Raw genomic sequence first — 14,623 nt, forward strand, 5'->3', positions numbered from 1 at the left:
AATTTTTTTTTTGCATTCTGTGAAACTGCCTTTGATGAATCAATATGAATCCAAGGTAGTTAATATGGACATAGTGATATAGAACTCTTAATGGTAGAAAAGATGAAGTTTATCAATTTTCAATACGTATGACCTTGTCTTCCATGTCAAATGGCTGAATGCCCCAAAAACACAGCCTTCTTTGATAGGCCTGCTGTTAAATCTACCATATCATAATCAACTGTATGGGACTTAACACAACACAGGTAGGTTTTGAGGCCATATAATACTTGTGTATTCATCTAGATGCTCACAATGATTGTTGAGATGCTTAATTATGTGCCTAGTAATATTGTATGCATGAGAAAGAACAGGCAAGCTGGTTTGTGGCTCATTTTGCTTGTACCTAATGTATGACCACCATATCTCTCTAGTGTACCTCATTATGCAGAACAGTTTTCATTTTGTGTCTTAAGATGCCTATATTCTTTACTTTTCTATATTGAAAGAGTTGATCCCATATATAGCATTAAGAACTTTTAACTGATATCCATAATAAATAACAATGAATTATATTAATTCATCAAAGGAACTCTTTGTAAGTATAAAATAACAAATCTTGTGACCTTCCAAGCTGAAGTTATTTGTAAGTGTTCCACATTTTCTCCATTTGTTCTTTAGTAATAGAAGTAATTTTTACCATACTGGAGATGGAAGGTTGAGAGCTATGATGACCACTACCTCCTCCTGGAAGAAAAGTTTTTGATATTACCGTAGTTTAAACATGTCTTCAAATAAAACTCTCTGTTTCTCAGAAAATAATATAGTTTGGAGGTGAAACAGAGGTGAAACAGATGGAAACAAGTATATGTTCTTATCTTCAGTAAAACATTAAGCAGCAGACTATCGCCCTTCTTATTCCAACACCTCATCCCTTTTTTAAAAATGAGATCAAGGTGCCATCTGCTTCAGTTGTGCCTAAAAATGAGGCCCAGTCAACTTATAAGGCAACAAAATATGAGAAACAGCCCATAAGACATATCTCAGAAATGCATCTGGTAATCAGGCTGTATAGTTTCATGGGTTTATAGTATCTTACTAAGCAGGTGATCTACATGATCAGAAAGAGACTAACCATACAACCCAGTGAGTTTGGAGGGTATTTCTGAGGTAGATGAGGTCTAATAGGGAAAGATCTTTCACAGCTCAGAAGACAAAGTAGATATTACTATTATAGGCTCATATGTTGGTACTGGGCTATCTGCCCGAAGGCATATATTAGCCCAGCCATGTTGTGCGGTATTCACCGCCCCTTTAGTAGTTCCCTAGACCCTTGTACTAGCAGCTAGTACCCTTGGCCCCTATCTAGTAGTGCTGTTGATGTGATCCACGGTGTTACCAATCCACTCATCAAGGTTCCTCTTGAAGAGTGATAGTGAGGGGCTCTGTCTTATGTAGATTGGGACCCTGTTCCATAGTAAGGGAAGTCTCTGTGAAGGGAATCTATCCCTCCAGCATGTTCTATTCATTGTTGTGCTGAGGTTTATATCCCTAGAGCGTGTAGCTCAAGTAGATTTGGTTTTGCTAAGATGGAGCATGGTCAACTATTCTGGGTTGGACATGGCTCAGTGCATTAGACAGAGATTGCCTCTGAGAAAGCGGTATGCAACAGAGAACAGTCTTAGCTTTTTCAATTGTGCTGCATAGGGCAACTGTTTGAGGCCAGTAATCCTCTTGGTTAGGTACCTCTGTGGTCTCTCCAGCTGCTGGAGATGTCTAACCAGGTACATTCCAATTGATGCATTGTACTCAATAATGGGTCTGATGAGGGAAGAGTAGAGGGGCACCATTACATCCTTAGATCTTGATGCGAACCCTTTCGTGATTAGATTGGTCACACAGAAGGATTTTCTAACCACTCTGGCAACATGGTTATCAAAGGAAAGCCGACTATCTACTTGGGTCCCTAGATCCCTTATTTCTTCTTCAGATTTCAGGGGATTACCTCCTATGTTGTAGTTTGTGGATACTCTGTTTTTTTCCAAAGGGGATTACTACACTTTTTTTTTGTATTTAGCTTGAGACCATGGCTTTGACACCATGCATCAGTCTCATTTAGGTCCTTCTGAAGGATCTCCATGTCGGCCGGAGACTCTATTATAGCACCCAGTTTGCGGTCGTCCACAAACTTAGTCAGCCACAACCCTTCCATGTTTGCCTATACTTCTGAGAAGTATATGCCAAACAGGAGGGGCCCCAGGACAGAGCCCTGAGGCACACCACTCATTATTGGTCTGGATTCGGACATAGATCCCGCTACTCTTACTTTATGGGATCTGTCTGAGAGCCATTTTGTGATCCATCTTGTGACGTAAGGCCCAGGCTGATGAGCTTATCAATAATACCTGAATGGGGAATGGTGTCACATGCTTTATCAAGGTCAAGGTAAGCCATGCGTACCTCCTTTCCCTTATCTATAGCCTGAGTAACTGTCTCAAAGAAATCCACCAGGTTCAGGAGGCATGATCTGCCCTTGACGAAGCCGAACTGTGTGGAGTCCAGCGACTGGAGATTCCCAATCTCTCCATTTATGAGTTCCATAATGATTTGCTCCATAGCCTTACAGATCAGACTGGTCAGGCTTATTGGATGGCAGTTCCCAGGATTAGTTGTGGCCCCACCCTTGTGTAGCGGGACCACCATTGCCATGCGCCATTCTATGGGCACATATCCTGTGGAGAGGCTGAGACTGAACAGGGTATTAAGATGCGGGGTTAATTCCTTTTGGAGCTTGTGTATGACACAGCCTGGGACACCATCTGGTCTCATGGAGGCAGTGTTTTTAGCTTTAGATAGAGCCCTGTTAACCAATGTATCAGTAATAATTGGACTTACACAATCCCCTGGAATGGTAATAGGCCTTGTAGGTGGTGGTGGGGGGGGGGGGGGGGGGGAATCTGCACTGAACTTGTCAGCCAAGATGTTGGCAATGTCAGAAAAGTCAGTGTATTTTGTTCCATTTTGTAATAGCTCAGAACAGACCTGAGCATTGCCATTTAGGTTTTTGGCGTAGCCATAGAAGGTCTTATGGTGATCCTTGGCATCCTTGGCAACTTTCTTTTCAAAATTAGCTTTAGTTGACTTGATGAGCACCCTCAATTTCTTACTAATGCTGATCAGGGATGATTTTTCTACTTGAGATTTCTCCTCCTTTTATTGTAAAGTTTGCTTATGGCTGGGGTCCACCAGACTGGTTTCTTATTTGGGATAGCACAGTCCATGCAATCCTGAAGATGCATATAGAGTGCCTTGGTGTAGGATTCCACATCCTGGATATCATTATCCTTCTGCAAGGGAATAGTGAAGCTTTCCACTTCAGATGCAAGTAGTTTGAAATTTGCTTTGGAAAGGTTTTTGACTATAGTTTCTTTGACTGGGGGAGGTGAAGGGGTGAGGATGTCCGGGGTTATCAGTTTGTGGTCGGATCTGACCAAAGAGGGAGTGATAATGGGTGTGGTACAATGGGTGCCCATATTTGTGATGATTAAATCCAATATGTTGTCCCCTCTAGTGGGGGAACATACTAGTTGTTCAAGGGCATTTGAATTTATAAATTCTATGAATCGCTGAGCATAGGAGTTGGAACATTGGTAGTTCACCCAGTCTATACTAGGGTAGTTGAAATCACCCAAAATTATGGTGTTGGGTAGGACCTTTATATTTTCCAATGTCTCAAGGAATGAGGAGTGAGCATCTTGGGACATGGTGGGCGATCTATAACCGGCTACGACTTGAAATGTGGTTTTGCCCCGCTGATAGTTGTGCCTGGATGATCTCTTGGGCATCATGCTGCGCTACTAACCTGGAGATATGGGTATCCTTGATGAATATGGATACACCTCTGTCCTTTGTACTGCGATCTGGTAACTGAGGCCGCAAGGTATGATATGAATTGTAACCTGGCAGTGCTGGGGTGCTCGTTTGAGCCTTGAACCAGGTTTCCGTCACTGCACAAAAATCGATTTTCTCCATGCTGAGGAGAGCCTCGAGTGTGTGCATTTTGAGGTTGAGACTTCTGGCGTTGAGTAGCATTACCCTTAGTTTTTGGTTACCTGTGCTGGTTACGGTGGTTGGTTTGTCCTTTGAGTCTTGCCTAAAAAAGGCACTATGGGGACGGCAAGAGCCTTGGCCAGTATTCGAAAACCTAGGGGTGACAGGTGCAACCCATCTCTGGCAAAGCAGCGAGGATTGTCTGTCATGTCATCCCAGGCAGACCGACACTGGATCCCCTTAGAATGACACCAGAAGCTTAGCCAATTGTTGAAATTGATCATTTTGTCTTTGTATTGTGGTATCATTCTAGGTGAAGGTAGTATGCTACTCAAGGTCAGGGTCATACCAGCTTGGGCTACATGATCAGAGAGCTCCTCAATGTCTCTTTTCATGTAGTCCAGGGAGGTATGTCTTAGATCATTCACACCAACATGTACAATGACAGCGTCATACTTGTACTTGTTCTGGAGTGACCTAAGTGCCTGCGTTATGTGGCGGATCCAAGCACCCGACAGGCAGCTGACAGTAACCTTCTCCTTCTTCAGCCTGGTGAGTGGAACATCCGTGTGCCTTACTATAGAGTATCCTATTACTAGCATGTTAGGTATGGTGTTTTGCCTTAAGGGCTGTTGTGAGGCACACTGCTGAGGTGAATTATGTGTTTTCTGGCTTGTGTTTGGGAGTGCAGGTTGCTTGCTTGTCTGCTTTGGAGGGCACTGTTTCTTTTTCAGATTGGTACCTAGTGCCTCCGAATATGTTTTTGTGTATTTATGCGTATGTTTTGCCTGTGCTTGTTTTGTAGATTCATGTGTGAAAAAACAAGTACAAGATAAAGAACAGCAATATGATTTTTAGTCTATCCAGGTAGCTAAAGGAACTTAGCCCTTTGCTATATATGTATATAGACCAAAATCTCTAAAGCTCAAAATACTGAAAACTCAAAATACTGAAACACAAAATATCAAAAAAAAAAAAACACAGTACAGCAACACATCTATATTGCAGCAAAACTACATACAGAAACATATTACTATTCTGCAAGTATAGGCAGAGGGGCAAGCCCCCCTGCACCCTGCCTGTGGTGGGCTATGCCCCCACAACCCCTGCTACTTAAATATATATCAACTCCAAGATTGTACTTCACTACACTAAAGTGCAATCTCGGAGTTGATATATTTAAGTAGCAGGGGGTGGGGGAGTGCAGGGTAGTTGTCCCCCCTGCTTATATTAGGAAAAGAGTAATATGGTTTGTGTTTTATTTGTGTTAGTATGTACTTGCGCTGGGATATAATAAGTGTTGATATCCCGTGTGTTTTCAGTATTTTGAGCTTTAGAGATTTTGGTCTCAGTATTTTGAGTTTAGGGATTTTGAAAGTCAGTATTTTGAAGTGGACACATATATAGGAATGCTACAAAATCCTGAAAGCCCAAGTTCCTGAAGCCCAAAACCTTGAGACAAAAATCCTGAAAGTTCAAAATACTGAAAACTCAAAATACAGAAGCTCATAATACTGAAAACATGCAGGATACCAACACTTACTATATTCCAGCACAAGTACATACAGAAACATATTACCCTTCAACTATAAGCAGGGGTGCAAGCCCCCCAACACCACCCATGTGGAGGGCTGTACCCCCCAATACTTAAATATATCAACTCAGAGATTACACTTCACTACACTAAGTGCAATCTCAGAGTTGATATATTTAAGTAACAGGGGGTGTAGGGGGGGGCTTGCCCCCCCGCTTATACTTGAAGAAGAGTAATATGGTTTGTCTTTCATTTGTTTCTGTCTGTACTTGTGTTGGAATATAGTAAGTGCTGGTATCCTGTGTGTTTTCAGTATTAAGAGATTCAGTATTTTGAGTTTTCAGTATTTTGAACTATCAGGATTTTGTAAGGTTCCTATATATATATATATATATATATATATATATATATATATATATATTATTTTTTGTTGGTTACAAAATGTTGCAGCAATTCTAGTTGGCCAAATTATTTGGCATATGCATAAACAGTGTGGTGCATTTTATAATTGGCCTAATGGGGGAAGAATAGAGGGGGAGTATGACATCCTTGAACCCAGAGAATATTTCTTTGTTAATGAATTACACAAGGTCGAAATATTTCCTAATTATAGCTTATACATGATGATCAAAGCACTGCTCAATGCTGATGCAGGTAACTAGACCACCAATGAGAGTGTTGATATTTTGAGGAGTCCAGTTTATGTAGTAATCATTAAAACAGACTTATTTCCCAAACACAACAGCACTATACTTTGGTATTTGTTTATGTTTGTTTGTTGACCCCTTTTCAACTACCTCTTGAGCAATTTGGAAAAGAAAGAATAAATAACAGAATGCAGTTAACTAAGAATATAATTGGTCCACATAATGTTGATTTTTGACAGCCTCTCTTTGGAGATGCAAGTGTCCACTCTGAAATCAACAGTAGCACTTAGTTTGCAGTCACCTGCAAAACCTTTAACCACAGACCTTTGACATCTGTTTCTACAGTAAAAAGGCATACGCTGAAGAAGAGGGCACCCAGGACAATGTCCTGAGTGACAACACTAGCAATTTGTATGTTAGGTGAAAAGGTACCATCAACTCCTACTCAGTGTGCTTGAACAGACCCAGGTTGCAACCTACTAATGAGCAGGAGTTTAAGTTTAAATTGTGAGTTTATTGATGGAGAATTGTATTGAAAACTTAAGCAAGTTCCAGATAAGCAGTACAGAAAAGATTGTCATTACACCCATTACATTTTCAAAGAAATCAACCAGATTAAAGAAACAAGCTCTATTTTTCACAAAGCTAAATTGCTTAGGGTTAAGATTATAGGCCACCAATGTTGTTACTTATGAGATTGAGGAAGATATAGTCCATGATTTTATAGATGAGATTGGTGAAGCTATTAGGATGACAGTTACTGGGGTCTGTGCTAGTACAACTCTTGTACAGAGGCACCATGACAGCTGTTCACAAGATACATGAACACACCACTTGGAGTGTAAAAGGTTGAAAATCTTTAGGTGGGATTCAGTAATTGTAGTACTTGGTTATAATTAGGAGAAAGCCTGGCATATAGACTAAGGTCATGGAGTTAATCTGGCATAAGTCATTCACACCAAGAGCATGTCTTTTGGAATCCAGACCTGGTGTAAGCCTGCTGTTACAGTTAGGCCTTACACTGGAGAAAGTCCTTTAGACTGAGAGCTAATCTTTTGGAATCGTATGAACTCCACAAAAATGTAAAATCATTTATAAAATAAAAAACTGTGTTTCAATAGCTAGGAATTTAATTCTTAGAGAATACTGGCAAATATTTACATATGATTATATAATGATCAAGTATGTGAACTTATGACAGCTGAGAAAAGACTATTTGAATTGAAACTTTTTTTCTTTTCTCTATTTTATTTTTCCAGGTTAGCATCAAAGCCACTTGCACTGTTTAAGGTTAATTCCGCCGTTGTACTATATGCAATGTACCTTTCCATCAAGTCAGAGCTATGGTACACCAAACCACGTGGTGTCTGTAGGAGTATTGCTGTGCTTTACAAGTCAATGGCAGCTTCAGTTCCTCTCATCTATTCAGAAATAAAGCAGCACAATAATTAATTTTTGTCAACTAAAGATTATAACCAGCATTTTGTATGATACTATGGTAGCCAATGTTCTGAAAATAAAATTCTTAATACTAAATCTATGTGGAAGAAACTCTATAAAATTAGAATTCATGTTTGTTAACTAGTTTTCTTGAGGGAGTTGATAACAGCTGACAAAATAAGAGCATGACACTTGTTCAAAACAATTTGCTGATACACATCACATTGAACATATTACCTTGGAAAGTGCTCATGACCAAAACAATTTGTTGATATGTCTCTTATTGAGCACAGAGCTCTGGAAAGTGCTCATCACTGAAACCAAGATGCTAGATCTTAAGAAAAGCAAATGTTTTGATTCCATTAGGAAATTAATTATATGGGGCGGAGCCTAGATGGCCAACTGAGACCAGTGAATTTTGAGAGCTCCATAAACTAGTATAATAATATAGGAAAAAAATATTATTTTCAAGTTTAAAACATCATAAATCTATAGATAAACTACTAAACTACATAAATATCAATTTTGGTGGAGATATACAAAAAATTTCCTGTCAAGTAACTTGGAGATATATTGAGTCACTGAATATGAACAACTCAAGGAATTCTCATCCAGATGCTCCTTTGAAAAAAGAATTTCAATTGATGACATCTACCTTACAGGAACTGTCTTTGAAGATGGATGGCTTTAAAAATGACTTAGAAAACCTCAAATTAAATTCTCAAAAACAGACTGATACTCTTAAGGAACTTACAGCAACACCATACAACAATAACAAATATAGAGACTTCTCTAAATGACATTAAAGGGAGACTCAAAGAGGAAGAATTCCAAAAAGAATTTCTGCTTTAACAGAATACATGGCTGCTTAACAAAATAGATGACTTAGAAAACTGGGAAAGGAGAAACAACATAAGGATCTTTGGTCTGCCTGAAAACAATGAAAGAGAAGACATTATTTCATTCTTAACAACCTGGATTCCTGAATTTTTAGACTTGAAAGAGGGACTTTCATTTGGAATTGAAAGGGCACATAGAGCACTGAGAAAACCTGCTTCTAACTCAACAAATACTCCACCTAGATCCATAGTTATAAAATTTCTTTCATTTCTGGACAAGGAACTAATATTAAAATCTGCTTGGAGAAAATCACTCTTAAAATACAATCAAAGCCTAATAAGGTTTGACAATAATTATTCTTCCAGAATACTAGAACAAAGGAAAAAAGTCTGGCCAGTAATAAAACTGTTGAAACAAAACAACATTAAAGCACAGCTGGCCTTTCCAGCCAAGATAAAAATACTTTTTGCCAATGAGATGAGAACCTTTAATTACTTATAAGAAGCTACTATATTCATCAAAAACAACAACATAGTGTCTATCCCAGAAGAAATGGAATGGATGGACCCTACTCTTAAAAGAATAAAAGAAACAAATCCTTGGACTGATGCTAGAAAAAAGGAGCAAAAAACTGATTCCAAGATAGCTGTCCCAAAAAAAGTAACTCTTACAACTACATCTCTCCAAGTATCAACTGAGGGGTGGAGCCTGAATGGCACACTGTAACCCATCTTGACCATACATAATAACCTGCTACCAAGGTAACTAATGTTTTATACATGACATCAAACTAACAAAGTTGTTCAAGGGAAACAATAGAAGCCTGAACTAGGAATGTCACAGAATGTAACACTCACATTCTGAACAAATAGTATTAAATTGAAAATAATCACTCAGTTTAACTTTTGCTGTTTATACAAAATAGAATGTTACCATTTAAATCTAAAAACTTTCAGTTTATGCCATAAAATGGCAATTTATGACTATGGAAATGGAACTTGTAATCATTAATCACAATAAGTGAATTTGTTGTTTTTAACCTATAATTTCACTCATTTTATAATAAGAAATGACAGATATGAAAATCCTTATTTTTAGGAAATGGGGGAAGAGGGATGTACTGATAATTAAAATGCACTAACTTTCATCAGTGTCCACATAAAACAAACTTGATGCTTTATGTAAGTTAGCAACAAACAAAATGATTACTTAAATGCTGGCAAACAATGAAATATAATTTCTGATATATCCAGTAGAATACATTGTATTATAAACATTAGTTATAAATATTATTACCATCTATTTATATTAAGTAAAAAGTTTTGATAGACCATCAATAAAGGTGAATATGTTAAATAACTGTGTGCTATAATCTTTTATGAAGATTTTGTATATGATACATCCTACTTTACTATGCTTGAATGCTTGTCATCTATCTTTCATGTAAATATTAATTGCTTATACAATAAGTAGACATTTATACTGTATTAGAATTCTGTCTAATCTACAATAGTACTATATCTGTTCAAAATAATATAAATATTGCGTATTCCTATTAAAAATATTCTTCATATGATAATTCAATTTATGGAACTCAGATGTTCTGGATCATCAAGGTATGAGTGATAATTTATTTATTTATTTTACATTTGTTGACCGCAATAGTTCGACTGGATACATGTCCATTTTCAGTGGAGGCCCGGGGAGAAAAGCTCCAAAGGAATACATATATAATCATTACAATGTCATGTAGAACAGGAGTAATCATAACATAATACAAATATAACACATTTTACAGTCTGGTTAAATTTATGAAAATATACCACATTTTGTAGTACATTTAAATTTGTACAGTCTAACAATAGGTTCATAGGTTCATAAGTAGATACTGGGCTATCTGCCTGAAGGCATATATTAGCCCAGCCATGTTGTACGGTATTCACCACCCCTTTGGTTAGTTCCCTAGGCCCTTGATCTAGCAGCTAGTACCCTTGGCCCCTATCTAGTAGAGCTGTTGGTATGATCCCTGGTGTGAACTTTCTGTTACCCATCCACTCGTCAAGGTTCCTCTTGAAGAGTGATAGTGAGGGGCTCTGTCTTATGTAGATCGGGACCTTGTTCCATAGCAAGGGAAGTCTTTGAGAAGGGAATCTATCCCTCCAGCATGTTCTATTCATTGTTGTGCTAAGATTTATATCCCTAGAGCGTGTAGCTCGAGTGGATTTGGTTTTGCTAAGATGGAGCATGTTCAACAGTTCTGGGTTGGACATGGCTCTGTATGTTAGACAGAGATCGCCTCTGAGAAGGTGGTATGCAACAGAGAAAAGCCTTAGTTCTTTCAATCGTGCTGCATAGGGCAACTGTTTGAGGACAGTAATCCTCTTAGTGAGGTACCTCTGTGGTCTCTCCAGCTGCTGGAGATGCCTAGCCAGGTACATTCCAATTGGTGCGCTGTACTCAATAATGGGTCTAATGAGGGAAGAGTAGAGGGGCAACACTACATCCTTAGATCTTGATGCGAACCCTTTTGTGATCAGATGGGTCACATAGAAGGATTTTCTAACCACCTTGGCAACATGGTTATCAAAGGAAAGCTGACTATCTATTTGGGTCCCTAGATCCCTTATTACTACTTCAGATTTCAGGGGGTTACCTCCTATGTGGTAGTTCACGGGTACTCTGTTTTTTCCAAAGGGGATTAATATGGAATTTTTAGCATTAAGCTTGAGACCATGGCTTTGATATCATGCATCAGTCTCGTTAGGGCCCTCCTGGAGGAAATCCATGTCGGCCGGAGACTCCATTATAGCACCCAGTTTGTAGTCGTCCGCAAACTTGGTCAACCACAGCCCTTCAGTGCTTGGCTGTGCTTCTGAGAAATATATGCCAAACAGGAGGGGCCCCAGGACAGAGCCCTGAGGCCCATTGCTCATTACTGGTCTGGATTCGGACATAGATCCTGCTACTCTTACTTTGTGGGATCTGTCTGAGAGCCAGTTTGCGATCCATCTTGTGACGTAAGGGTTTATGCCCAGGTTGGTGAGTTAATCAATAATACCCGAATGGGGAATGGTGTCAAATGCTTTAGCAAGGTCAAGGTAAGCTGTGTGTACCTCCATTCTCTTATCTATAGCCTGAGTAACTGTCTCAAAGAAGTATACCAGGTTCAGGTGGCATGATCTGCCCTTGACGAAGCCGAACTGTGTGGGGTCAAGTGTTTGGAGGTTCCCAATCTCTCCATTTATGAGTTCCATAATGATTCACTCCATTGCCTTACAGATCAGACTAGTCAGGCTTATTGGTCGGTAGTTCCCAGGGTCGGTTGTGAGCCCATCCTTGTGAAGCGGAACTACTGTTGCTGTGTGCCATTCTATGGGCACATATCCTGTCAAGAGGCTGAGACTGAACAGGGTATTCAGATGCGGGGTTAATTCATTTTGTAGCTTGCATATGACACATCCCGGGACACCATCTGGTCCCATGGAGGCAGTGTTTTTAGCTTTAGATAGAGCCTTATTAACCAAAGTATCAGTAATAATTGGAGTTACACAATCCCCTGGAATAGTAACAGGCCCTGTAGGTGGAGGGGGGGGAGGAGAAATTTGCACTGAATCTGTCAGCCAAGATGTTGGCAGTGTCAGTGGGGTCAGTGTATTTTGTTCCATTTTGTACTAGCTCAGAACAGACCTGAGCATTGCCATTTAGGTTTTTGACGTAACCATAGAAGGACTTATGGTTATCCTTGGCATACTTGGCAACTTTCTTTTCGAAATTGGCTTTAGTTGTCTTGATGAGGGCCCTCAATTTCTTACTAAAGCTGATCAGGGAAGATTTTTCGACTTGAAATTTGGCCTTTTTTGTATAAGTCTCCTCCTTTTATTGTATAGTTTGCTTATGGCCGGGGTCCACCAGACTTGTTTCTTCTTGCTTGAGGAAGGAGTCTTGGTTTTATTTGGGACAGCATGGTCCATGCAATCCTGAAGATGTATATAAAGTGCCTTGGTGTAGGATTCTGCATCCTGGATATCATTATCCTTCTGCAAGGGGATAGTGAAGCTTTCCACTTCTGATGCAAGTAGTTTGAAGTTTGCTTTGGAAAGGTTTTTTATGATGGTTTCTTTGACTGGGAGAGGTGGATGGGTGAGGATGTCTAGGGTTATCAGTTTGTGGTCTGATCTGGCCAGAGAGGGAGTGATAACAGGTGTAGTACAATGGGCGCCCATATTTGTGATGACTAAATCCAATATGTTGTCCCCTCTAGTGGGAGAACATACCAGTTGTTCAAGCGCATTTGAATTTATAAATTCTATGAACCGCTGGGCATAGGAGTTAGAACTTTGGTAGTTCACCCAGTCTATATCAGGGTAGTTGAAATCACCCAAAATTATGGTGTTGGGTAGGACCTTTATATTTTCCAATGCCTCAAGGAATGCTGAGTGAGCATCTTGGGACATGGTAGGCGATCTATAACAGGCTATGACTCGAAATGTGGTTTTACCTGCTGATAGTTGCACATGAATTATCTCTGGGGCATCATGCTGTGCCACTAACCTGGAGATGTGGGTATCCTTGATGAATATGGATATACCTCCACCCTTTGTACTGCGATCTGGTAACTGAGGCCAGAAGGTATGATATGAATTGTAAACTGGTAGTGCTGGGGTGCTCTCTGGAGCCTTGAACCAGGTTTCCGTCACTGCACAAACATCGATTTTCTCCATACTGAGGAGTGCCTTGAGTGCGTGCATTTTGTGGTTGAGACTTCTGGCATTGAGTAGCATTACCCTTAGTTTTTGGTTACCTGTGCTGGTTACGGTGGTTGGTTTGTCCTTTGAGCCTTGCCTAAAAAAGGCACTATGGGGACGGCAAGAGCCTTGGCCAGTATTCGAAAGCCTAGGGGTGACAGGTGCAAACCATCTCTGGCAAAACAGCGAGGCTTGTCTATCATGTCATCCCAGGCAGACAGACACTGGATCCCCTTAGAATGACACCAGAAGCTTAGCCAATTGTTGAAATTGATCATTTTGTCTTTGTAATGTGGTATCATTCTAGGTGAAGGTAGTATGCTACTCAAGGTCAGGGTCATACCAGCTTGGGCTACATGATCAGAGAGCTCCTCAATGTCTCTTTTCATGTAGTCCAGGGAGGTACATCTTAGATCATTCACACCAACATGTACAATGACAGTGTCATACTTGTACTTGTTATGGAGTGACCTAAGTGCCTGTGTTATGTGGCGGATCCTAGCACCCGACAGGCAGCTGATAGTAACCTTCTCCTTGTTCAGCCTAGTGAGTGGAACATCTGTGTGCCTTACTATAGAGTCTTCTATTACTAGCATGTTGGGTATGGTGTTTTGCCTTAAGGGCTGTCATGAGGAATACTGCTGAGGTGAATTATGTGTTTTCTGGCTTGTGTTTGGAGGTGCAGGTTGCTTGCTTGTCTGCTTTGGAGGGCGCTGTTTCTTTTTCAGATTGGTACCTAGTGCCTCCGAATATGCTTTTGTGTATTTACGTGTATGTTTTGCCGGTGCTTGTTTTGTAGATCCATGTGTGACTGGTGGTGCGATGCTAGTGTGTCTCTTCTCCTCTTGACTGTTTGTTACAATCATGAGTTGAGAGTGCTTAGCCTCCAGTCTGGCTGTGTATTTGCATCTCTCATAAGTGTTTGTGTCTAGAGGTAAGAAAAGAGGGTTGTCTGTATACATGAGGCAGTTGTGACATTGCCTCAGGATGCCCAATTCCACCAGATGAACTGGAAAGTACACCTGAAGCTGACCTCTGGACATGCTTGGAAAAGTAAATTTCACTTGTCTTGCGGACAATTGAGGGTCTTATGCTGTATTATAATAGTGCTGTCTAGGAGATTTGGAAAATAATAGTGCTGTCCAGGAGATTTGGACAAGTGCTGATTTGGGTTATGCAAGTGCTGCAATAAAAGCAGTTGATCTGAAGCACTTGAGTTGACGCTTGCCTAGTTCTAAGGGAAAATTTGCAGTGTAGACTTTGTGGAGCCAGGAATAGTATACCCCAGCTAACCGGCACTGCCCAACACTGCTCTGTGCGCAAGACCGTGCAAAAAGAGAGTTGCAGGGTTTTAAGAGAGAGAGATCAAGTAGTTTTGAACTGACCCA

At 40.1% G+C, this 14,623-nt stretch overlaps 1 protein-coding gene across 1 annotated transcript in view; it reads left to right on the forward strand.

The window, feature by feature from the left end:
* Positions 1-7,746, forward strand: part of LOC122797690 (squalene monooxygenase-like) — a 748,040-nt gene extending 740,294 nt beyond the window's left edge. The window contains exon 8 of the mRNA XM_044066225.1: positions 7,470-7,746. Within this exon, the coding sequence (XP_043922160.1) occupies positions 7,470-7,662 (193 nt within the window). The 3' untranslated portion in view covers positions 7,663-7,746. The remainder of the gene's footprint in view (positions 1-7,469) is intronic.
* Positions 7,747-14,623: the final 6,877 nt, after the last annotated feature.

This window comes from Protopterus annectens, chromosome 3.part1 (genome assembly GCF_019279795.1).
Source record: "Protopterus annectens isolate FY-2018-M chromosome 3.part1, PAN1.0, whole genome shotgun sequence".
In the NCBI taxonomy this organism is placed as follows: Eukaryota; Metazoa; Chordata; order Ceratodontiformes; family Protopteridae; genus Protopterus; species Protopterus annectens.